Source organism: Aspergillus heteromorphus (assembly GCF_003184545.1).
Source record: "Aspergillus heteromorphus CBS 117.55 chromosome Unknown BO70scaffold_31, whole genome shotgun sequence".
Classification (NCBI taxonomy): domain Eukaryota; kingdom Fungi; phylum Ascomycota; class Eurotiomycetes; order Eurotiales; family Aspergillaceae; genus Aspergillus; species Aspergillus heteromorphus.
Genome location: NW_020290436.1, coordinates 232,863 through 256,982, shown reverse-complemented (window position 1 = coordinate 256,982; position 24,120 = coordinate 232,863). Strand labels below are relative to the sequence as shown.

General features: G+C 53.1%; 9 protein-coding genes across 9 annotated transcripts; 4 read left to right on the top strand and 5 right to left on the bottom strand.

Annotated features, from left to right (window-relative positions):
* Positions 1-451: 451 nt before the first annotated feature.
* Positions 452-886, bottom strand: BO70DRAFT_143173 (uncharacterized protein). The gene has a single exon (XM_025538136.1). It carries the CDS (start codon positions 730-732, stop codon positions 487-489), a length of 246 nt encoding a protein of 81 aa, XP_025395839.1. The 5' UTR covers positions 733-886; the 3' UTR covers positions 452-486.
* BO70DRAFT_143174 (uncharacterized protein) lies at positions 887-1,733 on the top strand. Its single transcript, XM_025538137.1, has one exon. The coding sequence runs from the start codon at positions 1,040-1,042 to the stop codon at positions 1,637-1,639; it is 600 nt and encodes a 199-aa protein (XP_025395838.1). The 5' UTR covers positions 887-1,039; the 3' UTR covers positions 1,640-1,733.
* A 1,217-nt stretch (positions 1,734-2,950) lies between these two features.
* BO70DRAFT_143117 (uncharacterized protein) lies at positions 2,951-3,600 on the top strand. Its single transcript, XM_025538135.1, has one exon. It carries the CDS (start codon positions 3,129-3,131, stop codon positions 3,504-3,506), a length of 378 nt encoding a protein of 125 aa, XP_025395837.1. The 5' UTR covers positions 2,951-3,128; the 3' UTR covers positions 3,507-3,600.
* A 747-nt stretch (positions 3,601-4,347) lies between these two features.
* BO70DRAFT_365547 (vacuolar protein sorting protein DigA) lies at positions 4,348-7,174 on the bottom strand. The gene is made up of 2 exons (XM_025544095.1): positions 4,563-7,174; positions 4,348-4,486 (listed from the first exon to the last, which is right to left on the bottom strand). Exons 1-2 carry the CDS (start codon positions 7,109-7,111, stop codon positions 4,402-4,404), a joined length of 2,634 nt encoding a protein of 877 aa, XP_025395836.1. The 5' UTR covers positions 7,112-7,174; the 3' UTR covers positions 4,348-4,401.
* A 493-nt stretch (positions 7,175-7,667) lies between these two features.
* On the bottom strand, positions 7,668-10,884 carry BO70DRAFT_389918 (ubiquitin C-terminal hydrolase family protein). Its single transcript, XM_025546113.1, has 6 exons — positions 10,478-10,884; positions 10,344-10,395; positions 10,170-10,259; positions 9,747-10,121; positions 9,070-9,688; positions 7,668-9,014 (listed from the first exon to the last, which is right to left on the bottom strand). Exons 1-6 carry the CDS (start codon positions 10,480-10,482, stop codon positions 7,861-7,863), a joined length of 2,295 nt encoding a protein of 764 aa, XP_025395835.1. The 5' UTR covers positions 10,483-10,884; the 3' UTR covers positions 7,668-7,860.
* A 134-nt stretch (positions 10,885-11,018) lies between these two features.
* Positions 11,019-12,696, top strand: BO70DRAFT_322091 (mitochondrial 54S ribosomal protein uL5m). Its single transcript, XM_025540539.1, has 3 exons — positions 11,019-11,446; positions 11,551-12,243; positions 12,341-12,696. The coding sequence occupies exons 1-3, from the start codon at positions 11,196-11,198 to the stop codon at positions 12,462-12,464; spliced, it is 1,068 nt and encodes a 355-aa protein (XP_025395834.1). The 5' UTR covers positions 11,019-11,195; the 3' UTR covers positions 12,465-12,696.
* Positions 12,697-12,998: 302 nt separating this feature from the next.
* On the bottom strand, positions 12,999-16,119 carry BO70DRAFT_143043 (STE11 family mitogen-activated protein kinase kinase kinase). The gene is made up of 4 exons (XM_025538134.1): positions 15,844-16,119; positions 15,712-15,785; positions 15,501-15,652; positions 12,999-15,444 (listed from the first exon to the last, which is right to left on the bottom strand). The coding sequence occupies exons 1-4, from the start codon at positions 16,023-16,025 to the stop codon at positions 13,138-13,140; spliced, it is 2,715 nt and encodes a 904-aa protein (XP_025395833.1). The 5' UTR covers positions 16,026-16,119; the 3' UTR covers positions 12,999-13,137.
* A 2,946-nt stretch (positions 16,120-19,065) lies between these two features.
* Positions 19,066-21,848, top strand: BO70DRAFT_299359 (fungal specific transcription factor domain-containing protein; the record flags this gene model as incomplete). Its single annotated transcript, XM_025539640.1, has 3 exons — positions 19,066-19,095; positions 19,152-19,336; positions 19,400-21,848. 3 exons carry the CDS (start codon positions 19,066-19,068, stop codon positions 21,846-21,848), a joined length of 2,664 nt encoding a protein of 887 aa, XP_025395832.1.
* A 536-nt stretch (positions 21,849-22,384) lies between these two features.
* Positions 22,385-23,662, bottom strand: BO70DRAFT_143024 (C2H2 type zinc finger domain protein). Its single transcript, XM_025538133.1, has 3 exons — positions 23,088-23,662; positions 22,924-23,013; positions 22,385-22,846 (listed from the first exon to the last, which is right to left on the bottom strand). Exons 1-3 carry the CDS (start codon positions 23,445-23,447, stop codon positions 22,550-22,552), a joined length of 747 nt encoding a protein of 248 aa, XP_025395831.1. The 5' UTR covers positions 23,448-23,662; the 3' UTR covers positions 22,385-22,549.
* Positions 23,663-24,120: the final 458 nt, after the last annotated feature.

The following is a 24,120-nucleotide window of genomic DNA, read 5'->3' as shown; positions in this document are numbered from 1 at the left end:
CTGGATGATCTGCGCTGATAGGGTGTGCGCAATATGGGGAAGAAAGGCCCATGTCGAAACGAAGATTCGCTGATCATACGGGGAGGACAACAAAGGACTCCGGGGGGTATCAGTACTAGTACGTACTAGATACTACTTGCGAGTAGATACCCGACCTGGTAGGAGTTGTACCTAAATGTCAGGACCCCTTCAGGTACTTACTTACTTGTGGAGTAGTAGTAGTACTAGTACCTTGTAGGAGGAGGCAGGGACTCTTACTGTACTACGACAACCAACCTTCCGGAGTGGAGTGCATTTCTCACGGTACCAGGGAAACCATGGAAGTAACAACGTCTTTGTGTTGCACAACCTGCGGGATCCACGTTGATCTTGTTTTCATGCTCACCGCGCGGGATTATTATTATTCTTTCTAGCCCATTTCGAATGTAACAGGATTTGCGGGGGGAAGGGGGGGGGGGGGGAGATGATGGGGAGATGATGGGGAGATTACGTCTCAGACTCTCTGGGCCATTTGCTAATCATACTACCGATCGCGGTGGGGACTGACTGGCAGGGGGAACATATGACAGATGAGGAGGAGGCTGGAAGGACTACCGAGGGTGGTACCGAGCATGGCTGTATATAAATGCGCTGTATAGTAGTAGTAGTAGTAGTAGTAGTAGTAGTAGTAGGCGTGCAGAGGTATACTAAGTACTGGAGAGAAGTAATTATACTGACACCACCATCACACATTTCTTCTACATAAACTACATAGTATTCGTACAGGAGACTCCTAGATATACTTTGTCCTACTAAGGAAGTTGATATACTGATATACTTTGAAAGTAGTGGTTTTCTTTGTCTTTTTTTTTTTTTTTTTTTTTTTTAAGTTTGTACAACTGGAACAAGGTGAATGGGACCAACTCTCGAATTGCGGCCTCTCACAGCCGCAGTTGACGCTCGGAGACAAAAAAAAAAAAAAAGGACAAAAAGGAAAACAAAAACAAAAAGCTGTTGATGGCAGCGCCCGTGGCTGGCATGGGTCCAACTTCCGGGCTGCATGCTGGGCCCAACCTGGAGAAGGGCCGCCGGGCGATGGGCAGATGCTGGCGGTGAGGGAAGCGCTTTGCCTGGGGCATGCATTAGTGCCAGCTTGACCGCCTCCCGAGGTGTGTCGGGAAGGTTTCGTCCTTGCAGCTGGGGAGTTGCGTGTCTCGTTCATGCAGGCTGCCTGTCCCCGAAGCCGACAGGTGGTCAGGTCCTTTCGTCAGAGGGCTGGACTGGACGAGTAGGTACGAAGTACGGAGTACGACTACAGGACTTACTGTCGTCTACTGTGGAGGGCGGACGGGCCACGGCCGACCCGAAGTCGACTCCAGTTGCCAGGTGGCTGTTGCTCAGGTATCACGCGATAAGCACCGTGGTCCTGGCCCCTACCACACCACCACCACCACCACCACCACCACCACCACCACCACCACCAACCACCAACCACCAGGAGGTCAAGGTCAAGGTCAAGGTCATGGTCATGGTCATGTTCATCATCCATCCTTCGTCCCTGGGGTGGCTGACACGCGATTCGTTTGAAGGAGAGGTTTCCATGAGGTTCCATCATCCCAGGATTCGAATGATCGAAGGGCCATTCCAGGCCGATCATTAGGGTTTCCGGGGGGTTTGGTGGTGGTCACCGCGGTCACCGTGGTCACCTGGGTTGTCGCGCGCCCCTCAGCAGAGTTTTGGCTAACATTCTCTCTGCCCATGGGACCCGATGGCCTGGCCGAAACGTGACCAGATACCTGAGTGCCTGGAGATACGGGGCGAAGGTCGAAACGAGGTTGGAACCTTGGGATGCCCTTCTTCCTCCCCCTCCTTTATCGGCGTGGATTATCAGATGGGGGCATCGAGTGGATGAACCCCAAGAATCCAGAGTTTATCCTATCGGTACCCTTACTATCTATACAGTATAGATACTACTATCTATCTTGCTTGTGGACCCCGCCGGTCTCCAGTTCGACCTGCCACTGGGGCCGGAGTAAGGTTCGAACCCTATCGGTGGTAATCCATGGATGGAATGGGTTGCGATAGAGGCGGGAGGTTGCACATCATCATCATCATCATTGTTTTGGGAAGATAAGGACCGGGGGGGATCTGACCCGTCTCTCGGATTCCGTATATACTCCGTAGTCCCCCCATACCATGGCCTATAGAAGGCGATCAAAACATCCCCATCCCCGATGGGCTGTGTTGAATGGATGGACGCAATATACTATACTTACTACCACTGAGTTGCCCAAGCCAAACCATAATAATAACAACAGCGACCATCATGTAGATAATCCGAATCAACGGGTTAGTATCCATCTAGTCTAGGTATCTAGATACTCTGTAGTTACTCCAATTGGGGATGGATGGATAGTATCAACAAACAAGCACCCGACTATCTACTTACTCCAGTGCGCCACACCTTCTTCCCCTTCGGAGTCTAGTCGGAGTCACTTACCCCGCACGATCTGCAGTTGTATTCGCAATGGACTGATAGACAGAAGAGCGATCGACCTCTGCGTCCTCCCCCCCCCCCCCCCCCTTCATTGCGAAAACCACCCGCATGGGAGTGGTCTGATTCTTCATCTGCTCTGCGCATTGCACTCACTCACTGTCTTGATGGGCTTTTCCCCAGATTCGGGGATAAAGTTCGGCTGCTCTCGCTGCCTTCCCCTTGCCGAATCCGTTGGGACTGTCTGTCTCATTTTTGGGAATGTACGGAGGAGTATGGAGTATCTAGATGTACCTAACTAGGTGACTGGCGCGTTTCTCCCCCTTCTTCTTCTCCTTTTCCACCTCTAACCAGACTAGGCAGGGTTCTCGATATTCCATCCAAACCCCGGATTCTTCTGTAACTCTCGCCGTCGCCGGAGATACTCCGGTGGCACCCTGGAGATTCATCTACTAACTAACTATCCTATCTGTGAGAGAAAGTCGATGATACAATAATTGAATCAACCATGATCCACCTGAGCGACAGAGACGAAGGACATGGAGATAACAACAATAATCCCGCATAGTAGTCTAGTCATTCATTTCACCCCTCTCCCTGTCTCAGACAGGAGTCCCCTGATCGGATCCATCAGCAATCGGACACTGCAGACTGGATGTACTGTTTATGTAGCCGCTACCGAGGTGCGACCGGACCCGACATACAGATGTACAGGAGGCTGCAGCCACCTGGTCGTATGTACGGGGAGTACTTCTCATGTACCTCTCATGTACCTCTCATGTACCTTCCTGTGTGGACCCCCATCCATTCCATCCATCCCCCAGCAAGGGTGAGTACATCCTGTATACTTGCTTTGCTAGCCTATGGACTTACTTGCCTGCTGGTTCCCATGTTTGTTTTCCATGTTTGCTTCCCCTTTCCTCTCTCCATCACAATGCTTTGCCCCTTCCCTCTCTCCCAGAGCAACATCTTATCTATCCCCGTGTTGACGTCTATCTCTTTGTTTGCCACCAACATCATACTAGAACCCTAGCCTGGAAAAGGTGATAGAAGGTACGAAGGAGTAGTGCATGATTACACAAACACACGACAGCCAGCTAGCCATCATTCTATCTAGTAGCTAGCTAGTGAGTAGTGAGTGAGTAGCACTTAATTAGTTCTGTGGATTTAACTGCGGTGGCCCAGGGGGGCTAGATGGCTGATTCATCCAAGTCATGTCGTCAGGCGCGGCGAGTGGCGTGGGATGGATCCGATCCATCGTTTGTTTCGGGCTGTTCTGTCGTCGTCTGAGGTCTGCTGCTGCTGCTTGCTGTCGCTTGCTGATGCCTGCACGGCACTGCACGGCACGGACTGGTTGAGGAAGTCTTCTGTCCGCTGATTGTGATTGACTGGCGATACGCTCGGGGGGACTGGGAGGGTCTGCTGCAGCCTGCAGGCCGCCCCTTCCCCCTCCACGAATGGCCCAGCAAGGAAGGTGCTTTTGCAGCCAGGGATGCCATTGGAGGGGCCCTATCTCTCTCTCTCTCTCTCTTTCTCTGACCCTGGTACGGAGTACTGTATAGGAAGGCGGTACTTACTTACTTACTAACTACTAAGCATGGTCACTTTTAACTTACTCGGGGTTTGACGCCCACCCATTTATTGGCTGGGGAAATCCGGATCAAACCTATGTCCATGTTGATATTGCAGATTATATACCGGTAAGCAGTGGGTGTCGAGACAAAAAAAAAAAAAAAAAAAAAAAAAAAAAGGAAAAGAGAGAGAGATAGAGAAAGGCAGGAAAAAAAGAGATGCAAGTACTTCATGAGAAACATTTCATTCACGCTGACAATGCAAGGCGCCATCATACGACTCGGTAGCTGGAGTGAAGACAAAGAAGAAGAAACACAAACGACCTCGCATGCATGCTGGATGCACGTGCGTATCGCTCACAACGCCCATTCATCCGCCCCGTCCAACTCGGCGACAAATGGCTTGTCGATTTGCTTGATGGCATGGTCCCCGCAGAGGACGCTGGGAAGGACGTTAGTTAGCCTGAAGCATGAAGCATTGACAGGAGGTCATTGCAATGAGAACATGATTGACTTACCAGGCCTCCGCTATTAGCCCGTCCAGTTCCCTCACAATCTCCTCTCGTCGTGACGCACTCACCGTCCCCTTGTTCAACTGCGCTTGCAGATCGCGGATGTACTTCTTCTTGCCACCAGCGCCATCCAGCACTTCCTTGCCCAGACAGTCGCTGTGGAAGGCATGCTGGCAGGGGAACACGAAGAACTGCCGGCTGAGCACCGGCAGCGAGCAGAGCCAACACTTCTCCCCGGGCTCGACAATCGCGTACCGCGTGTCCAGGGCGGCGATTTCCGTCCGGATTTGACGCGCCGTGTGGGCCGAGTTATCCATCTCCTGCCGCAACGCATCGATGTGCCGAGAGTAGTCCTCCAGCGCACTACAGATCTCGTCTTTGAAGTCGTCGATGACGACAAAGTCCGGGAAGAAGGGGATCAGATCTTCGATCCTGAGCAGTTCGCACCGCCGGAGGAATTCGATCGCATCTTTGATGCCCGTCCCAGGCTGTCGGATCTTCTTCTCCGCCACCAGGAGCCAGAGTTTCTTGCGGAGCTTGTCGTTGCCCTCCGGCCGGTCCGCCACAATGGCCGCGAGTTCGATATCTTCATGCTGCAGAGCCAGCTCCACCGCCTGGAGATATTGTCCCATGGCACTGTAGATGTGGACGCACGACTGAACGCGCTGGTGTTGAATACAGAGACGAAGCGCGAAGTCGGCATCGTATGGCGGTGGCGACGACGTCTGGGACTGCAGGTAGGTAAGAAGCCCCGCCTCCGACGTCGAGGGACTGGAAGCGTGGATGGAGATCAGGGTATTATGCACCGCCGCAGACGGGTTCGGATGGTTGACGATGATGAAGTTGAGATATCGCACGGCCTGGTTCTGTCCCAGCGGAACATTCACCGTCTTGTTGTAGTTCAACAACCCGGGTATCAGCTTCTCGGGCCCCAGGTTGGTCTGCCGCATCAGAATATCGACTAATCCCGCTGCAGCATGGGTCATGAGGACGCTGCTATATTTGTAGAACACGTCAGGGTCGCTCTGCCTCTGGAGAACATTGAGCGCCTCGGTCCATTTCTCTCGCTGGATCCAGTAAGACAATACGTAGCTGTAGTCGTTGACAGCCGTTGCAAAGAAAAGAAGCTCCTTTTCGCGGCCATGGCTACTGATGATGTCGTACGCGGTCTTCTTATCCAAGTCCGACCGATATTTGGTGACAAACTCCTGGAATTCGGCCCGGACACTGCCCAGCTCATCCTTGACCTCCTCGGTACTTGTCCCCTCCGCCAGCTCGGCCCGCGTGGCGATGTTGTCGTCTAGCGAGTTCAACTTGGTCATGAATACCTCGACCAGCCAGCTTGCAACCATGATCCTCTGCATTGAAGAGGACTTCTTGTAGGTGGACAGCTGACCCAGGAGATACTTTCGCAGGGCATCGTACTCGCCACGATTGATCAAAGTCAGGCAGACCTCTTCAAAGCCCTTGCTGCTCTTGCCCCAGACTTTGGCCGCTTCCTGGTAGCGGCCCCTGCTGGCGAGGAAGTCCCCCGAAGCGGTGGAAACGGCGTCCTTTTGGGCACTGGTACGGGCATACTGTAGGGCCTCGTCGAACATCTGCTTCTGAAGGAAAACCTTCCAAACATCTCGGTCCTCCTCCTCAACCGCTATCTCGAAGATCTCCTGGCTGGTAAACAGCCAGTAAGTGTGTTGCATGGCGTCCGTCAAGAGGCCCAAGGCGCTTTGTCCCGGTTCGAGGACCGCTTCATCATAAACAATCTCGTCGTTCATGCGATTGACAGCAATCACCCTTCCTTCAACGAGGGCTAAGACGTGCCACTGGGACAACGTCATGGCGGCTATGGGGTCCTGTATGAGCTTCTTACCTCCTCGCGCGGATTCACTGGCCGGGAATATTGACCGCTGAAGAATGGTCGAGCTTTCGAATGGCTGGCTAAGCTTCTCCGACGAATATGGAAGTTGGCCGTGGTAGACACCCTGTGAGCTAAGCCAAGCGAATTCATTCTCCGGGTGACCGCTCGCATTTTGGCCCTCCGGGATAATGGGGGAGATAGCCAGAGATGACGGTGCGGAGTTCGAGGGGTTCTGGATTTCATAGACCACGGGCGCTTCCCGTTGGAATAAATCGGCATATATGGGACCTCCTCCCTCTCTCCCGTACCTCCCCGTGCGACCTAAGAAACATAGCACTCGGCCATGGGTCGTTATCAGCACCCGCCTTAGCTCGGGCCTGGTGGGGATCGCCTCCGTCCACAGACCCGTCACCGGAGAAGCCTCTGGCGCTTTGTAGATAGTGTGTGCGTATCTCTCTTCGCGCCGATAGAATTCGGCCGACGGTTCAATGTAGGCCTCCCAGATATGACCGTCCGTGGTGCCCAAAAGGATCTCTCTGGTCGAAGCGGTCGGGAGCGAGGGGTTCCACGCGACACTCTCTATCGAAACGCCCTTTAACCGCGACAGTGGCTTAGGCTGCCTGGACTGGGTATGGAGGTAGTAGTTCTCGCCCAGGGTGGTGGTGATGATCAGGTGGGAGGCGGAAGGGTCGAGGAACATCCGACGTATGATGCCAATCTCCGAGGACTTCTTTGGGAGGTCGATATCTTTAGAAAGCCCGGTTAGCATCATGGCGACCAAAGTGCGGCTGCGGGGAGAGGGCATGGCTCCGCGCAAGGGATCCACGAACCATCGATATCTTCGGGGGTATCGAGATCTATGCGGAGGATGCGACCGGTGGACAAGGCCAGGATCAACACATTGTTTGCGACCTGCGCAGCGACGAAGTCGGCAGCCAGCGGGAACTGCAGCTGCACACGGCGGACATCGAACATGGACAGCGCGGCGTCCGGAGGGGGCTCGGTGAGGTTGCTGGGAGCAACATAACCGCTGGATGTCTCCAGCGCCATGATGCGCCAATTGTAGAGGATTGGAGGGGGTAGAGGGGGGGGGGGTTATTTCATAGCTCGAGGGGCAAGGAGAAGCCAGAGTTAAAGCGGTGGGCGATGATGATGATGATGATGATGCGGGCGGATGGAATGGGCCGAAGCTCGACGGGGACGGCGTCGGTGCCTGAGGCAGACTCCGGGGAGTGGCATCAATAGATCAATAGTAGCTGATATTGCAGACGCTAGGTATGCTAAGTACTTATGTTCTAACTATGCTATGCTAACAAACTCACTTCGACGTTTGCCGCCTGCTCCTCTATCGACTCGCTATGCCGTCTACAAAACGCCAGCACGTGCGTGCATCCGGGGGAAAGAATTTCGGGTCATCAACATGGTCACATCACGTCACGTCACATCGGGTCACATCAGAACACACTCCCGGTCCAATTTCCGCCCGATCTTCTCCCGCGACTTGTCCTTCAGCTTGTCGCGATACCGCTCGGAATCACGAGTCCGTCGGGGGCTCCGATCCTTGCGCTCGTTGCTCGGTGGAGGCAGTTTCTCGCCCGGGCTCAGCTCGTTGTCCATCAACTCATGGCCGTCACTTTCGGGAGAGAGCCCTTCGCCGGTAAACTTATCCCGGCTCAGTCGCCCCGTGAACCGTGAAAACGTAGCGCTGATTCGGTTCTCGCTAGCTTGACTGCCAGCCCGGCTGCCCGGGTTGCTCCTCATGCCTCTAGAACTGCGCCGAGAAAAGGAAAATGATCCTCGGCCGTCCTCGTCTCTGGGGGTGAGTCTGGGCGAACTGGGTGGAAACGACGGCATCGGGCCTGGATCAAAAACCTCCGAGAACGCGACACTCGCTTTTCTTCCATTTTGACTCGCCGGGGCAGGCTCTGCTCCATCCGGGCCAGTGATTTCGAAACTTGGCCGGCCAGAAGGGCAACCCTCGGTACGATCGCCGCCGGCATCGTCTACAGACAGGGTTTGTAGTTTCTGCGCCATCCCACAGGGCTCGGATTCACGGGAATCCATCGACAATTCGGAAGAAGGGGGCTTTTTGAACAGGTTGGCCGCCGCAGCATCTTCGTTGACGGGTAAGATCTGGAAGAACAAGAGATACGGGGATTCATGTTTCATGGCCTGCTCAATGTCGACCAGTGTGACACGCTCCTTCGCCAAATCATCGAAACGCATCCAGTATTTCGAAGCATCGGAGGGCACATCCTCCTGATCAATTCCATGAGAACTAGCTGGAGGCGCGCCTGCACTAGTACCCCTGACGATGGATATATAGTGCCCGGAATCGACCGAGTTGCCCCGATGGCAAACCATTGCCTGTAAGGACAGCTTGAAATTCCCGTATATAGGGCCTTCTTCTTCCATGCTATCATCTTGAATGAAATGCGGCAATCCAATCTCGGTCGGAATGTCGACAAATGTGTTAAGCCGGGCTGCCTTTCCATTGGCTAACATGGAATAGCGCTTCAGACACATCCCCAAGATCGGTCGCTTCGAAGAAAAGTGTGCTGCAACCTGCGCGTCATTTGTCGGTGTATTGTCGGTGTACCATGCTACCGTCTTGTCAGCATCTCCCTTTGCACGTACAAGGTCAGGTGTAGGCCTCACGTATTAGGCTGAAGAACTGCCATGCAGGCATCATTACCTCTTTCCTGTACGACCCTCTTCTCTGAGACGTAATCGCACTGTCCTTCATTTTCCCATCTCCCATGCTGGGGAAAAACCGCTCCTGAACGATACTGTTTCGTCGGTACGACGGGCGATCCAAGTCGATCGCTTCCGTCAGTGAGGCTACTGGGGTCATGTCTGAGGTTGACTGGCTTGCGCATGGCGACAAGGGCGACCCGACCTCCACGGTCTCAACATGTGTCATGGAGCCCTTGGCCAGCGAATCCACAGATCTAGTGGAGCCAACCGTATTGCGCCGTTCCAAATATCGCTTCACCTCGATCCTATTGTTAAAGTATGACTCCAGGCAATCTTCCAGGGTCACGGTCTGGCCGTCAACCGGCTCAGGTATCGCAACCTCTAACAATCTTTCGTTGATAAATTTGTGATCGCCGCTGATGTCCTCTTTGCCGGTATGGTAGATATCCATCTTCAATGTGAGAAGTGGTAGTTCTAGCTTCTCCGTGAGGAAGGTAAACGCTTCCGAGGTATCCTGCTGGCGAAGTTTGGCTGCATCTTCCCAGCCGCATTCTGCGAGAGCTTCCTGCAAATGTTTGGTCTTGCGGTCCAAGTCAGCTTAAAGATGAAAAGGGCAAATTTCCGGAGAGGATGCGTACAAGATCCGTTGTTATGAGCCTTCCCGACCGCAGCATGTTGACCCACAGTCTTAGCAGTATCGACAATTTCCGACGAGGTTCGTCGTTGAAGGACTGGTAAAGAATTGCCTCGAAGCAATCTAATCGCGCGAACATAGCAAAAAGCAATGCATCTAGGTAGCAGGTAACCCCTTCGCGGTTCACTGCACCAAGAAGCTTCGTGGTCGGCGTGTACCCTCTTATGATGCCCTCAATCGAATCCTCAAGGATCATGAGAAGCTCGAATGCCTTATCTACATCCCCTTTGGCGTACTCCGATTGCAACGCATAACCGAAGTGTTCTTCTTTTAAGCCGGCAATACCAAGCTGCGCGACGCGTTGGTCCAAGATCTTGATCTAGTTCCTGGTCAACATGGGACGGCCGCTTCCGAGTTGTATAATCACCTTCTTTTGCTCCTCGTTGGTGTCACCATTGGGAACCTTGTCGGAAGAGAAGAAACCGCGGAAATGGGGACGAGAAAGGACATTCGATGTCTGGGAAAGAAGAAGAAGGCCCGTCAGCATAAGTAAGGCTAGCGCGAACAATCACCCCTCAACAGTTTTTCGCGGGGTACCTACCTCATCTTTGGCATGTTTTCGCTCACGCCGGGTGAGAAACCTGTGAATGCCACTCATCTTCAACAGCACATGTGTCCTAGCTAGATGATGGAGTGAATAGGCAGGTATGCAAAGGGTGGAGTCCGTGATGCAACAACATGTGGGGGATCTATATAAATCCCTGTTCAGGCTCCCGAATTCCGATGGAGCACGCGAAGAGATCTGGTTGTGGAGTCACAGCACATATCAGATGGTATTATAGGCAGGCGATGACTCTTTCGCAGATTGCACTGTCAGACCTTTTTCTGTTTTGACTTTTTTTTGTTGATCTATTTTTTTTTGGTCGGTCTGAGAATCGCTTTTGTTGTTCCCACCCCAGATTAATGGCGAGGTTGGTAGAGCCCCTCATATACAGGTAAAAGCAGTGACATCACATGCGCGGGCAGAAGGTCTCGAAGAAGGTCTCAATCACCAATATGGTGGAAAGGGAGGGGGAAGTGCCAGAGTAGTAGTAAGCAGGAGCAAAGCAACAAAGAGGAGAAGTTGGAGGTGGTTGAAAGAGCCGCCCGTCAGAAGACTTGACCAGCCGATCGAGACCGATCGCAGAGCGCAGAGCGCATAACAGAAGACGAGCGATGACGAACGGAGGTGATCACATGTGGAGCCGCTCGGGAGGGAGGGGAGGGCTGAGAGCGACTCAAGCAGAGCAGGAACTGCTGCCTGCATGCCTCAGGCCGACTTCCTGTCATGTGACCAAGTATTCCCCGAAGGGAAAGAGTCGATGTTCGCCGGTCCGCAAAACAATTTTTGGAAGGCCAGCCTCAGCCTCGACTCCCCCAATCCTCCGCCAACCCGCGTCGTCTGTGGTTCTCAATGGCGGCCAGTGAACCCTCTAGATACCTGGCGAGGTCATTGCCCCGGACTTTGGTGCCTTCTTCCCGGCACCAGGCCCTCTGCTGGCGACGCAATGCCTCCGATCAAGCGTCGTCCAAGGCCTCGTCCGCCGGCCTCAGCGACCTCGAATCGGCCAGCTCTCTGACCACAACTGTCTCCGAAGACATCATCAAGTCCTTCCAGCCCATCGAAAGAGCCAGGGCACGCAAAACTCAACTCCCCCGGAGTCGGTATGTCCCCCCTCTCCTGGCCCCTGCGCTGCACTTTCCCTTCTGAACCGCCCTCTCCCCGATGCATGCATGCGTGTGTTCTGATCGCCCACATCGGCTTCTAGTTATCAATTCCGGTCTCCCAAATACGACCGTGGTCCTCTACACCCTCACAGACCTCCCCCGCCTTCTGACCCCTCCTCCCGACTCTTCGTCCCGGGCCCTTTCTCCCTCCCCCGAGTAGAGCAGACCTTCCAATCCACCGTCGCATCGGACATCCTCACCCTCCTCTACGTCCACAACCCCCCGGGTTTCAAGCCCCCCGTCAAGGCGCCTCGCCTTCGCTCGTGGGACGACAGCTCCCCGTACCACAAGAACAGGCCCCTCCGTGGACCGCGTGGCGGTGACGTTCTCCGCCTCCTTCGCCATCCGATCACCTTCAACAACATCCCCAAGCTCGAGCGCATCACTCTTCACAGCTACGTCAAGCAGGCCGCGTCGGAGCACTCCGGATGGCTGCACGTTGCAGGAATGGCCGTCCAGGCCATCTCGAACGTCCGGGTGCAAACGTACAAGTCGAAGGCGAGTGTTTCCCAGTGGCATATTTCTCCCGGTCGTGATTCTGTTGCTGTCAAGGCGGAACTTCGCGGTGAGAACATGCATCATTTCTTCGGAAAGTTGGTCGATGTCGTCATGCCCAAAATCAAGGACTGGGAGGGTGTCAAGGGTAGCAGTGGTGACAGTAGCGGAAACATCACCTTCGGTATTGAAGGGAAGGATATGGCTCTCTTCCCTGAAATTGAAGCGAACTATGACATGTGCGTTTACCCCCTTCCTTCGCTTTACGGCATTCCTTTTAATATGGGTGCTATGATCTGCGCTCGTGACAAGTATGCTAATCTCAATGGTGAACAGGTACCCCCCGAAGATGCTTCCCGGTTGCCATATCACCATCCACACCAGTGCTACGACCGACAAGGACGCCCGTATGCTGCTCAGCGCTTTGGGTGTTCCTTTCTACGGCAAGCTGGTTAACTAGAGCCTGCAGCCTTTTCCGTATAACTCCGTGTTCATAAGATTGGCTTTTGCATAGATGGTGTCTTTTCCCACTATTCCCGAGCAAACTCGTCATTTTCTCCCCCGACTTGTTTCCTTTTCGTTGGCACTGAATATGTAACATGAAGGACATATCTGTGGTATTGTTAGATTTTATGTAAAATACTCTCTCTGCTTTAGTTATTGCAATTGTTCGAATTCACGCTCGGTTCTTTTATTCAACCAACTTAAGTCACCCAAGTATCAACAACCTGCCTACATTCATGATCGTTGGATTAGTCTATATGCCAAATATAATATAAAGAAGCCCCTTCGACTGCGATGCACGTCAGTGCTCGTTAACGCTACAGCCACAATACAGCATAGAGTATTACGGTAAAAACACAGCATGCTGAGAAATAGGGGCTTTGTACAAGAATGGAATTGACCTCATCATGGCTTGTCAACAAGAGATGTGAAGTCGGGCGCTGTGTTTGTGCTTTTATCGGGTAGCAAGGCAAGGGGAGATACCGAGCTAGTGAACGTTCACATGGACATTTAAAAAAAGAGAAAAAAAAATTTTGAAACAGGAACCAAGGGGTATTCAAATCTCCAGACATCAATGGACCAAGCATCGAAAATCAGTTCGTCGTCAATGTCCTGCATGTAGATTAGGCTTATGCAAGAGGACTAGCCAGGAATTGGCACTTCAGTAGTTCATCTGCGCTGGGTCTCTTCTCATAATCCACCTGGAACGTCATATCCAGGAACGCCACGGCCTCCTTGCTTGCGTGTTCCGGAGCCGGAGGCCTGGCCCGCTCCCTGCCGATGGCATAGATGGCCTGCAACTGACTACAAGCAGGGAACGGATGGGCGCCGGTGAACATCTCGACCACAAGGCAGCCCAAGCTCCAGATGTCAGCCTTCTTCGTGTGGACTGTCTGCTGAACCACTTCCGGTGCCATCCAGTACACACTACCCTGCATCGAGACTCGGTGCACATGGCCACCTCCGCCACTGGCGCGGGCCCCAAGGAGGGTGGAGGCTTCCACTCGTTTAGAGATACCGAAATCGGAGATTTTGATGCCGCCCTTGTTGTCAACGAGAATGTTGGCACCTTTGATATCACGGTGTATGATATCACGGCTGTGAAGATAGGAGAGACCGGCAAGAATCTGTCGGACGAAGTTCTTGATCAAAGGTTCCTGGAAAGTGTTGTACTGCTTGAGCATCGTGGCGATGGAACCTCCGGGCACATACTCCAAGAAAATGTTCAAGTACTGGTCATCCGCAGCAGTCCCCAGGTACTGGACAACGTTGGGGTGGTGGAACCCTTGCAGAAGCTCAATCTCATGCTTGAGTGCGGTAACCATGCTGTTCTTCCGCTTGTCAAATTCCGTGCCCTTGGTTGCAGATGGAATCTCAACCTGTTTAACGGCCATGAGCTCTCCGGTGACAGCATGGAGAGCGAGGAAGACGCTTCCGAAGGAACCTTCGCCAATCAAAGAACCCTTCATCCAATTCTTGGGAGCGAAGTTGTTTCCAGCCAGGAAGTCGTTCAGGGTGTCATCCTCTTCCTCCCCATCCTCTGCGACGAGGACACTCAACCGCTCATTTAGTGAGCCCCCGTCAGTTGCAGCGACACTCGCATTTTCGTCCACGAGGCTCTGGCGTGAAGTAGTGGGATCGTCCGAGCCACTATCAAAAGAAACGTATGATTTGCGATTCGGTTCGATAGGCGACTCTTCTTGAAGAGGCTGGAGGGAGCTAGAAGCGATCGAATCCCGGTACGACGTCGAAGGGAGATTGAACTTGGAGACTGAGAGCGGTCTTGAAGCGCGAGAAGGCTGTGTTCCAGCATTATTAAGCCACGTGTCTGCGATGCTCGGAATGGGAGGTGCATCTCTTAAGCTGGATGCGTAGCTTGTGTTGCTGACGACGCTCAATCGACTTGCAGCCCGACTCAGGCGTTGAGATCTGCGGACCGACATACGCATGGTCTTTTCGATGTCCTCCCGATGGTGACTAGGGAAATAAGACGTGATCTCGTGAATGATCATCTCACTAGGCGGACGAGCACCAAAGAACGATCGTAACTTGCCCGCCTGTCGCTCATTCACGGGCCGTATATCCTGCTCGCTCGGCGTCTGGTTGTGTCGGGAGGAGACGGGAGACATTGGCTGCTTGATATTGTGCCAAGGCTCTCCAGTCAGTTGTTGAATTTTGATCTGGTTGCGCACATTTGAGCTGTTCAGGGCATTCATGTGGGCCATTTGGCTTTCGTCCACCGCCAGTTGAGAAGCTCGGCGAAGCTCATCAGGATCCGGTTCCCCAGCATGGATTTTGCGCAGGATCAGGCGGCCCCGCTCGGACCTGAGAGGGCTTTCGCATACTTCCATCAGCTCCTGATCCGTAAGTCTTCGGCAATTGGAAGGCTCCGGCTCCAGGCCGTCCAAAACGTAGAAGCAGTAATTGCGGTATTGATGTTCGGGCAGTTGTAGCTTTTTCAGAACGCAGAGGATGATCTCATCGGCCGTCTTGCAATGTTTGATGTCCAGCATCTTGGTCTGACCCCCGGTGTAGATCACTCTGATGACGGGCGTATTTGTTGGCATGGGGCCCATCGTCAGGATATCCAGACTGGGATTTTGCCTCAAGTGTGATCCGGCTTTATGGCTATGACCTGCATCACTGGGAGTGCTCGGTTTGCGGATTGATCCACCAGATGATGGGTGGCTAAAGTAGCCTTGGCCTTGTTCCATCCGTCCAATTTCCATTGGGCTACTGGCAACATACTGCTGGGGACGCAAAGGTGACCCCGGCCGTGATGAGGTTTTGTTAGCAGAGTAACTGTGCGTGCTAGTCTCGGCCGCTCGAGACCCGCGGCGGGTGTTGGTGCTGGACGTCTGCCGGGGATTGGATGGACGCGAGGGCTCAGACGAGGCGTTTGTGTAAGAGACGGCTTCAAGCGTAGCCAATTGATTCTGCCTGATGGTGAGTACAGCTCATCCCTGGCCGATGACGTATCCTTCCAACTCACCATGTTCCTTTGTTTACGGTTGAGAACGGATTTATTCCGAAGTTGCTTGATGGCCACGAAAATCCGCACGCGATCGCCGATTTTCTTGATCCCCATCTCCTGGAGGATTTTCTGGTCGCATTCGATGAGATTGTTGCCGTTAAAGTTGTTCGCTGGGGTGGGTCAGCGCCTTCTGTCACAGCCGGGATGGGTGACGGGGGTTTGCACGTACCCTTAAACAAGGCTTCATATTGGCCACAGTTTATGCTGTGAAGCCAAGCAACGACCTGCTTCTCATCCCAAGACCTTGTCACTGTCAATCTTCTGCAACCTACGTCGGCAGATGAGGTCGGGCAAGACTCACCGCACGGCATCCAGCCCATCGTAGACTTCGGAGAAGCTCGACTCTGTGGGACTCGTGAACAACATCCCATTCTGGGAATCCCCCGCCGTGGCAGTCTTCTGCGACGAGCCGGTGTAGTAGGAGGTCGTTGGGGTCTGGGTTGCAGTCACCCCCATCGGGTTGTAGGTAGCTTTGGCGAGCATGGCTGAGAAATCCCGGGGGTGCGGACGGTAGGCCCCTCACGTTGCTGATGCTTGCCTGAAGGCTTGGATGTCGACCCAAACCGGCGATGAAACCCTTATCACTCCAACCCCTCTTGTGTATAACCTTGGCGGTGTCGTCGGAGCACCGGCTAGAGAATCAGGGACTCGGCGGAGACGTTAGATCGCTTAATGCATGGTAGGGTATATGATTCTAGATTGGCCGGGTACACGTCAGTCTCAAACACGGCCTCAAAGTTGAGAAAGTGCCAAAGATGGGGTCGGGGACCCCGCGGCGGGCGCCTGTGGAGGGAGGGAAGGAGGGTCACAGATGGATGGATGCAGAGCAAGCGACTACCTACCTACCCTTTTCAGTCCGAATCGATATCACAGGTGCATCCGACAGGCACAACACGGCGGTGCGTGGTGGTTCAGTGCTGCCTTGCGAGGAGACCCGATCGATCCTCCTTTGTGCCGCTCTGCAGGAGGCCTGGATCGCACTAGGGAAGTTGTTCGATCGGCTATCACTGATCGAGAGCACCGGTGTTCGGGCGAGACCAGCAGGTGGACGGACGGACGAGGCGGAGACAAGAGCGGCGGAGCAGAGTAGTAGTAACCACGACGATGGCGGTGATGGCTGGCCGGAGGATGGCAGACGACCGATGACCAGCAGCAGGAGACAAACGGATCGGTCGCAGTGAAAGAGACGGGGTCGGTGGTTTGAAGGTGGAAAGGTCGATAAAGAAAAGCGACCGGGTCCTCCTATCCCAACCTAGCGTGGGCAGTCCGACGGGGTAACTCGTATTAGGATTTAGGATTTAAATAATAGATAGTAGTGGTGTAAGCAAGAGTAAGAGGGACCGAATACTATGCCCAGTAATAATGTAATAATGTAGTAGCATCTAGTAGTAGTAGTTGTTAGTAGATAGTTAGAAGAGGAAAGAATAATGAACGCTTACTTCCAATGTTCGTTAGGCCGATCGGGACGGGGGGGGGGGGAGATGGGCTCGTCAGTCAGTTAGCAACTTAGCAGCAGCAGCATTTCTCAAACACGCCGCCGCCGATGATTTGTCAAGGCGCCCAAACCTGAAACAATGAACCCAAAGCGCCCCTCCGGACTATCGCGCCCCTTCCAGGCTTTCCAGAGGTTATTCTTAGCGGGTGCTGGTCTGGTTGGGCTGGTTGGCCCCGGAGGCCCTCTTGTTCCATGGTTGGCCAGCGCCAATGCTTGGTTCGGCAACAAATCTTTCCCCTTCCTGAATCGTATACACAAATCTATCTGCATCCATCTAGTATCTAAAGTACTTTAGTAGTAAGTGCTTAGTACGAAGTAACAAGTGCAAAGAAATTCTCGCACAATTACTATTATGACAGTGTACCATGCTTGCCCAAGCCTGTCTGGCTGGGATCATCCAATCACCATGCTTTTGTGTGTATGTAGTTGTTCACTCCTACTTACTAGTACTACTACTCCGTATACCTACCTACCATGTCCTTGTGTTTACCCCCGTGCTTGTCTGTCACTCCTTCAACAAGATGCCCACCCATGAGGTGAGACATCGGTGGGCTTTAGATCGTCATCCTCATCGCTGTTCGGCAAAATTCCGTCCCACACGGGTGGAAGGGGAGGGGCGTCCTTTGTATATGTACGGAGTACGGAGGATCTAGTCCGAATAGATGCTTCATCCTGAGAGGTAAGTATTCCCTGTCCGGATCGATGGCGCGGGATTCCTTCTTCGCAGGTCCCACCTTTAGATCTACGTGTGCCTGAATCGTCACCTCGCCAGGATGATGATTGATCATTGAATCGTAGCCGGATGGTGGGGGGGGGGGAGCATGGGTTGGAACCCGAACCTTTCAATTTCGGCTACAACAACTCGGGTTTGCTCTATTTATAAACTCGGGCATGGGCGTCGAGTGATGGAAAGATACATCCAAAGATCTCAAGGATTGCGCGATCTTGGCAGAAAAAGAGCGATTGAGGTTCGAATTCCCTCGATTGAGATAAATAGAATAGTGGACCGGCTTCCCCAGCAGGACCAGGCGGTATCTAACGAACAATCACCAGGGCCAACGCAATCCCTGTCGTAAGCTGTGGCATAGACCAGGTTCAGATCAAACCGCTTACCGAGGAGGAAGTGCCTACTTATGTCAGGTTCTGGCATACCTCCGTTAGTAAAGTATGGCGTATGCAGAGAATGTCACTGATTTTAGACGCGACTGGCATAAACAAGTCCCTAGGGGCCAGAGGTAGTCCGTACCCAGTATATATATATCCCGGCAGTAAAGCGTTGAGTCGATCAAAGAAGTCATTGGAGAGGAGAATACGTTTTTTCCCCCCCAATCTAGGACTCCTGCTTTCAATTCTCTGGGGGAAGCCCGTCTGTCTCAGGCGGTGACCCCAATCGACTCCCCATTCCGGGCGGGACGTGGTGAGGAGATGGGTATGATATTGACGCCCAAAGCCAGCATCTCCGCACCGGTGGGGATAGCGGATCGGGTTGTTCTTTATCAGTATTATAGATAGTAGTAGTGATGGTGGTAGTGTATGCATGAGTTGGACTGACCTTGCGTCAAGACCCGACCGACGTGCCATGTCACATACACAACACATCATACCAGTACCTAGGTATTATCTACTACGGCGTAGATAACTACTCCGTACATGCCTACACATTCCAGTTCTGATCGCGGGGCAAAAAACGTTGACCCCGATTGGGACAAGCCCAGGAGGACTGGTGGTGTTAACTATCACTACTAACTAGTTAACTAGTTACTAGATATTGTAAGTAATCATGTATGGAGTACCAGGTAATAATACCCGTACAAGGTACCGTACGTATAGTACGTATAGTACGTATAGTTTCATGAAAGGGTTGAATCACTTCCGAAGTGGGCAGTCAGGCCCTCTCTTTCCCCCCTCCCACCACGTGACCAGACTCGCAAAACCCCCTCATGTGTCGACCCCACAGTTTTTCTTTCCCCGCTCGCCTGTTATCCCATCGAAAGGACATGGTCCAATTCCCCCCCAAGGCAATTCGCCATGGAGGATGAAAGAGTTACCCCCGGCAAAGTGAGGAAGAAAAGCACGCCCGCCCATCGCAAGTCCCTCTCGTGCGAATACTGCAGCCGGTCTTTTGCGCGCCTGGAACATCTCCAGCGCCATCTCCGCACCCGTTGAGTAACCCTGAAGCCCTTCCCGGCCGCCCGCTGCCCTTCCCACACACCTCAGCCGTATTATTAACGCCGTCGCGATTAGATACCAAGGAGAAGCCCTTCTCATGTGATATCTGCTCCAAATCGTTCGCGAGGAGGTAAGCTGCTGCCCGCGTGGCATCACTGCTGTCCCGCGCTAATATGGGGGGAAATTTCCATAGTGATCTGCTCGTACGACACGAGCGGCTAGTCCATCCAGCAGAGACTGCAGCCAATCGAGAACATCGTGCCCACAGCAGCCACGATGCCCCCCAGGCACCCCCTTCTATAATACATCCCCCCCATCATGAGTCCCGTATGCTAGAGCTTGCCGACGCCATCCCAGTGCAGACCCAGCCCGTTCCGCCGCCTCCGCCCGAGGTCCAGGTGCAGCCTCCTCCCATCGTGGAAACGACCCATTTCAACCCTTCATGGGGGTATGACCTGAACCTCCTCTCTCACGCTGCGAGCCATGTGGCCCTTGAGGGTGAGCAGGAAAGCCTTGAATCGATCCGCAAGTCCTCACAAAACGTGGCCCCCGCGCAGCCGCTTGCTCATGTCCCGGAAAGAGCGATAACCGATAACTATGGCGTTGAACCTTCCATCCTGGATCTTGCTGACTTAGGAGACCCTGTTCAAGACTTCACCGTCTTTCTGGAGAGCGTTGGACTCTCTTCTGATTGGGATTCAGGCGTTTTCTCCACCGTCGAAGACCCGATGCTCCCGACCACGCTCCCAATGGATTCGAAGCCACCCGTCCGTGAAATGGGAAGGCTCGGGCCTGACCTCTTGAGTGACCCACGAAGTGCTGCCGATGAGGCACCGTCGTTCTCCAATTTTGGTTCACGCCTACCGTCTCTGCAGCCAGAACCTCATGATGTGGACGATCGCCTCGGGTTCGCTGATGAGGGTCCTCGCCCGGCCTGGGATATATCGAATACGGACCGCCAGGTCTTCTTATCGAAACTCGATGAGTTTGCTTACGTCCTCCCTAAAAACTTTGTTCCACCGTCGAGACACGCACTGTCTCGTTTTTTTGCCGGCTACATCAACGGTCTAAACGAGCATCTCCCCTTCATTCATGTCCCCACGCTCTCTGTTGCGAAATGCTCACCCGAGCTCACACTTGCGCTAGCAGCAGCAGGGTCTCACTATCGATTTGAGAATAATCGAGGGATCGAACTTTTCCATGCGGCTAAGTCGATCCTGCTTCAACGCCTCCACCGGAGAGACAGTAAGCAAGTGCCTTGTCCTTCATGGAACTTTCTGTCTCCAGCATCGGGCTTTCACAACTCTCGCGGATCATCCGCGACTTCAAACCATGCTGGTAGCCCATTCCAACAGCAACATCATCCCACTTTGTACTCTACGGATTCCTCCGGGTATGCTCCAGAAGATTCGGATGCTCACATGGAAGTGATTCGAACCTTTCTTTTGCTTACGGTCTTTGCTTCCTGGGAAAGACATCCTGAATTATTACGCGAGATTCTATCACTTCAGAGCACGCTGGCGAGGCTCGTGAGAGAACATGGTCTCGCAGAACCACCCCCCAGCTCTGATCCGGGCAATTGGGAAGAGTGGATCCGAAGAGAAGGCAACAGACGCACAAAATTTATTGTTTATTGCTTCTTCAATCTTCATTCCATCATGTACAACATCCCACCTCTGGTTCTCAATGCCGAATTAAAGCTGAACATGCCATGTTCACACGATATCTGGAAGGCCACAAATGCGGCCCAGTGGCGACGTGCTGTTCGCACAAGGCATGGTTCAGAAGTTTCCTTCCAGGAGGCTTTTGCCAAGCTTTTCCTCAAATCCAGCATATCGAATTCTTCAGCGCCGATATCACCCCTTGGGAACTATATCCTGATACATGCCATCATTCAGCAGATTTTCTTCGCGCGCCAGCTCTGTCTTTCTGCCCCAAGTATGCACAGTACCAGCTTGCGACATGAAGACCTGTCCGTCTTGGATAACTCTCTAAGTGCCTGGAAAGCGTTGTGGAAACGCACTCCTGAATCTAGCATTGATCCTCAAAATCCGGCGGGTCCAATTGCATTCACGTCCACTGCTCTTCTTGGTCTCGCCTATATCAGGTTGCACGTGGATTTGGGACCTTGCCGTCGACTTATCACTCAAGATCCAATACAAATTGCAAGGGCTCTGGGTGATTCGCCCCCTGTAGCACGAAGCCCTCGTCTGATCATGGCCCTCCTTCATTCGGCTCATGCACTCTCAATCCCGGTACGCCTCGGGATTGACTTCGTGGCGAGGACCCATTCGTTCTTCTGGAGCATACAGCATTCGTTGTGCAGCTTGGAGTGCGCATTTCTCTTGAGCCGTTGGTTGCTAGCTATCCCGATAACCCAGGCTGAGCAAAGGCTATCAGAGCACGAAAGGAAATTGCTTCTATGGATCAAGAGTATGATGGATGAAACCGACATGGCCGTCGATCCACCAGGTGCACCCGACCTAGATTTCATAGCGAATCCCTACAAAGCGAAGCAGCTGAGCGTCGCTATTGTGCGCGTTTGGGCGAGAACATTCAAGGGAAATACAAGCTGGGCAATCGTGGATCTGGTTGGCTCCAGCTTGGATGCCTATGCTGACCTTTTGGAGACTCATTTCTAGCTATTGAGTGATAAACTGTTCACCTCATTCCACTCACTGAGAAATTCTATGTGACACTCACGGCACTTGAAATTACTGCTTTGATTTCCTACTATTGGTCAAATGCCTGAATGTGTCTGCTAAGAACCACCAGGCTTTTTTTTTTCTTTTATTGAACTTTTGGGTTGTTTGCTGTTGCTGCTGTTGCTGCTGTTGTATACCCATGTCTTCACGGATATGACTTCTTTTTATCCGGCGTATCCCGTGTATATAAATTATCTCATCTCTTCTTTCCCGGGAGAGTGCGGCCTTTTTATGCCACTACCATCCTTGACAGGCAATCCAATGAGCGCCTGTGCCCTGAAATCCAGCATCTCCCATGCTGGAAAGTGATGAGAGAGTGAAACGCCGCTAATACCAACCCTTCCACCCCAGAGTTCATTGATATTTCCCCCTTATTCTCTTCTCTTCCTCCGTTGGTCTCTTTGGACCTGGACTGCTTTTTCGGCGAATCAATGTTCAATCCGAGTTATTCAAAAGGCTCTGTGTTTTGATGGTTTTGTCTTGAAAGTAGGCAAAGCGCGCGGTTTCATAACACGTTTGCATCGTCTTGGAAATGCCACAGGCCGTACCACTAGTAGCACACTGTACTTGGCGAACCGGTGTGGTCTCTCTCTGACAAAGTTTGAGTTCATTGCCATGTGGGGATGCAAAGCTTCAAATCAGGATTTACTTCCTTTACCTTGGCTTCTCACAAAGCTGGTGGGAACAAAGCGCAGGGCGGACATGGATCTTTCGAGCTGAGCAATCTCCATTTCTTCTGGATCTTTCCGAGGGGGCAAGCTCCTTAGGGTATTTGACCCAGGGTCAGGTTGAGAGACGGAAGTCTGTCGGTTCCGCAACCGCCCCTCCCGCGGGGAAGTAGGAGCGGCCGATAAACGGCGGCGATGGGTCTGTGGTGTTCGGAGCAAAGATGTTTGCTTATCGATCCCATCATTTACAATATAGAAGTTATAGGTCTGGAACGAGCCCGTTAGAGCGGCCAAAACTCCCTCCGATAACGAACCCGCCCATCCATCAATCGTATCTGACTTACCTTGGGAAACATGTGTTTGTCTATGAGATGCATCCGCCGCTTCTGAGGTGTAGAGCACACCCGCTCGCAACCCTCGATGAAGCAGCCATACTGGGGTCCCACGAGCCGTCAGCGAGTTGTGCCACTAGGACGGACATTTTCCGAAGCAGGAGATAGAAGCATACCGTCTTCTCGCCTCTCTCCCGTCGGGTAGCAACCAGCGCATCGTGATTCTCTTCAATGTGCAAGGTCAAAAAGCGGTCGGTGGGGAAGTTCTTGTTGCACTGAGAGCATCGATTAACATGCGCCTGCATGTAGTGGACCTCGTAGTCTTCATAGGAGGCAAATGAAAGGATGTCCCGATGCGGGGGGAGGGAGCAATGCATGGCTTCGGCCTCCGGTGCGGCCGTGTCGAGAAAATGGAGCTTGGAGCGTCCCAGGGAAGGGGTGGTGGAGGATGCTGGGGATGTAGGTCTGGACGACCAAACCTCCGGGGAGGGATCGGGGGAGGGGGATCTGGAGGTGCTTCGAGAGCGTTTGGACATCTTGGGTGGTACCTATGCTGAGGTGTACTTGTCCCGGTGATAGGCCAGTGTTGGATGGCCTGCAGCGTGATAGTGGGACTGGTGGTGGTACTAAATAATGCTAGAGAATGCCGCCCATTGGGTGTCCAGTGGGATGTGAGGCGATGGATGGGCAGCTGTGCTGATGGGAATACTTGATGGATTGATTAATACTTGAGTACTTTGCTCAAGGTGTCCAAGGTAAGGAAGGAAGATACTACTGTAGTTGATATTCCTGTCCTGTCACGTATCTAGTACAGATACCGATACGGTCACGGGACTCCGGCTTGGTTCCTGAGCCGGTCCACCAGCCACAGCTCCATCGGCCAATCAGGCAGACGGCCCCAGCCACAGACCGCCCGGGCGTCCATCCCGAGCCATCCAATCCATTTTTCGGACGAGCGTCGAAAAGTTCCCGTGATATGGGATTTTCTCTCCAACGAGCGGCGGCCCGCGAACCCCTCCGTTGTTCGTCTCGCGCTTCGGCTTCGGCTTCGGAGTCCATCATCATCCTCCTCCCTTCTCCATCCTCCCTCCTCCATCCCTCATCCTCATCATCCTCCTCATCATCATCCTCCTCCTCCTCCTCCTCCTCCTCCTCCCCCCCACCCTCCTCGCGCGCCTCCCGTCGCGGGTCATCCATCCATTGACTTTC

What these genes read in the sequence shown, in the direction of transcription:
- BO70DRAFT_143173 (XM_025538136.1), bottom strand. Translation starts at nt 732, where the DNA reads ATGTGTGATGGTGGTGTCAGTATAATTACTTCTCTCCAGTACTTAGTA.
- BO70DRAFT_143174 (XM_025538137.1), top strand. Translation starts at nt 1,040, where the DNA reads ATGCTGGGCCCAACCTGGAGAAGGGCCGCCGGGCGATGGGCAGATGCT.
- BO70DRAFT_143117 (XM_025538135.1), top strand. Translation starts at nt 3,129, where the DNA reads ATGTACTGTTTATGTAGCCGCTACCGAGGTGCGACCGGACCCGACATA.
- BO70DRAFT_365547 (XM_025544095.1), bottom strand. Translation starts at nt 7,111, where the DNA reads ATGTTCCTCGACCCTTCCGCCTCCCACCTGATCATCACCACCACCCTG. An exon ending in GGGCTAATAGCGGAGGCCTG is followed by an intron (nt 4,487 to 4,562) that starts GTAAGTCAATCA and finishes CGTCCTTCCCAG; the next exon opens with CGTCCTCTGCGGGGACCATG.
- BO70DRAFT_389918 (XM_025546113.1), bottom strand. An exon ending in GGCTCATAACAACGGATCTT is followed by an intron (nt 9,689 to 9,746) that starts GTACGCATCCTC and finishes TTGGACCGCAAG; the next exon opens with ACCAAACATTTGCAGGAAGC. An exon ending in GCAGTTCTTCAGCCTAATAC is followed by an intron (nt 9,015 to 9,069) that starts GTGAGGCCTACA and finishes ACAAGACGGTAG; the next exon opens with CATGGTACACCGACAATACA.
- BO70DRAFT_322091 (XM_025540539.1), top strand. Translation starts at nt 11,196, where the DNA reads ATGGCGGCCAGTGAACCCTCTAGATACCTGGCGAGGTCATTGCCCCGG. An exon ending in ACTCAACTCCCCCGGAGTCG is followed by an intron (nt 11,447 to 11,550) that starts GTATGTCCCCCC and finishes ATCGGCTTCTAG; the next exon opens with TTATCAATTCCGGTCTCCCA. An exon ending in ATTGAAGCGAACTATGACAT is followed by an intron (nt 12,244 to 12,340) that starts GTGCGTTTACCC and finishes AATGGTGAACAG; the next exon opens with GTACCCCCCGAAGATGCTTC.
- BO70DRAFT_143043 (XM_025538134.1), bottom strand. Translation starts at nt 16,025, where the DNA reads ATGCTCGCCAAAGCTACCTACAACCCGATGGGGGTGACTGCAACCCAG. An exon ending in GATGGGCTGGATGCCGTGCG is followed by an intron (nt 15,786 to 15,843) that starts GTGAGTCTTGCC and finishes GACAGTGACAAG; the next exon opens with GTCTTGGGATGAGAAGCAGG. An exon ending in ACCGTAAACAAAGGAACATG is followed by an intron (nt 15,445 to 15,500) that starts GTGAGTTGGAAG and finishes ACCATCAGGCAG; the next exon opens with AATCAATTGGCTACGCTTGA.
- BO70DRAFT_143024 (XM_025538133.1), bottom strand. Translation starts at nt 23,447, where the DNA reads ATGTCCAAACGCTCTCGAAGCACCTCCAGATCCCCCTCCCCCGATCCC. An exon ending in GGGAGAGAGGCGAGAAGACG is followed by an intron (nt 23,014 to 23,087) that starts GTATGCTTCTAT and finishes GTGGGACCCCAG; the next exon opens with TATGGCTGCTTCATCGAGGG. An exon ending in ACAAACACATGTTTCCCAAG is followed by an intron (nt 22,847 to 22,923) that starts GTAAGTCAGATA and finishes GGCTCGTTCCAG; the next exon opens with ACCTATAACTTCTATATTGT.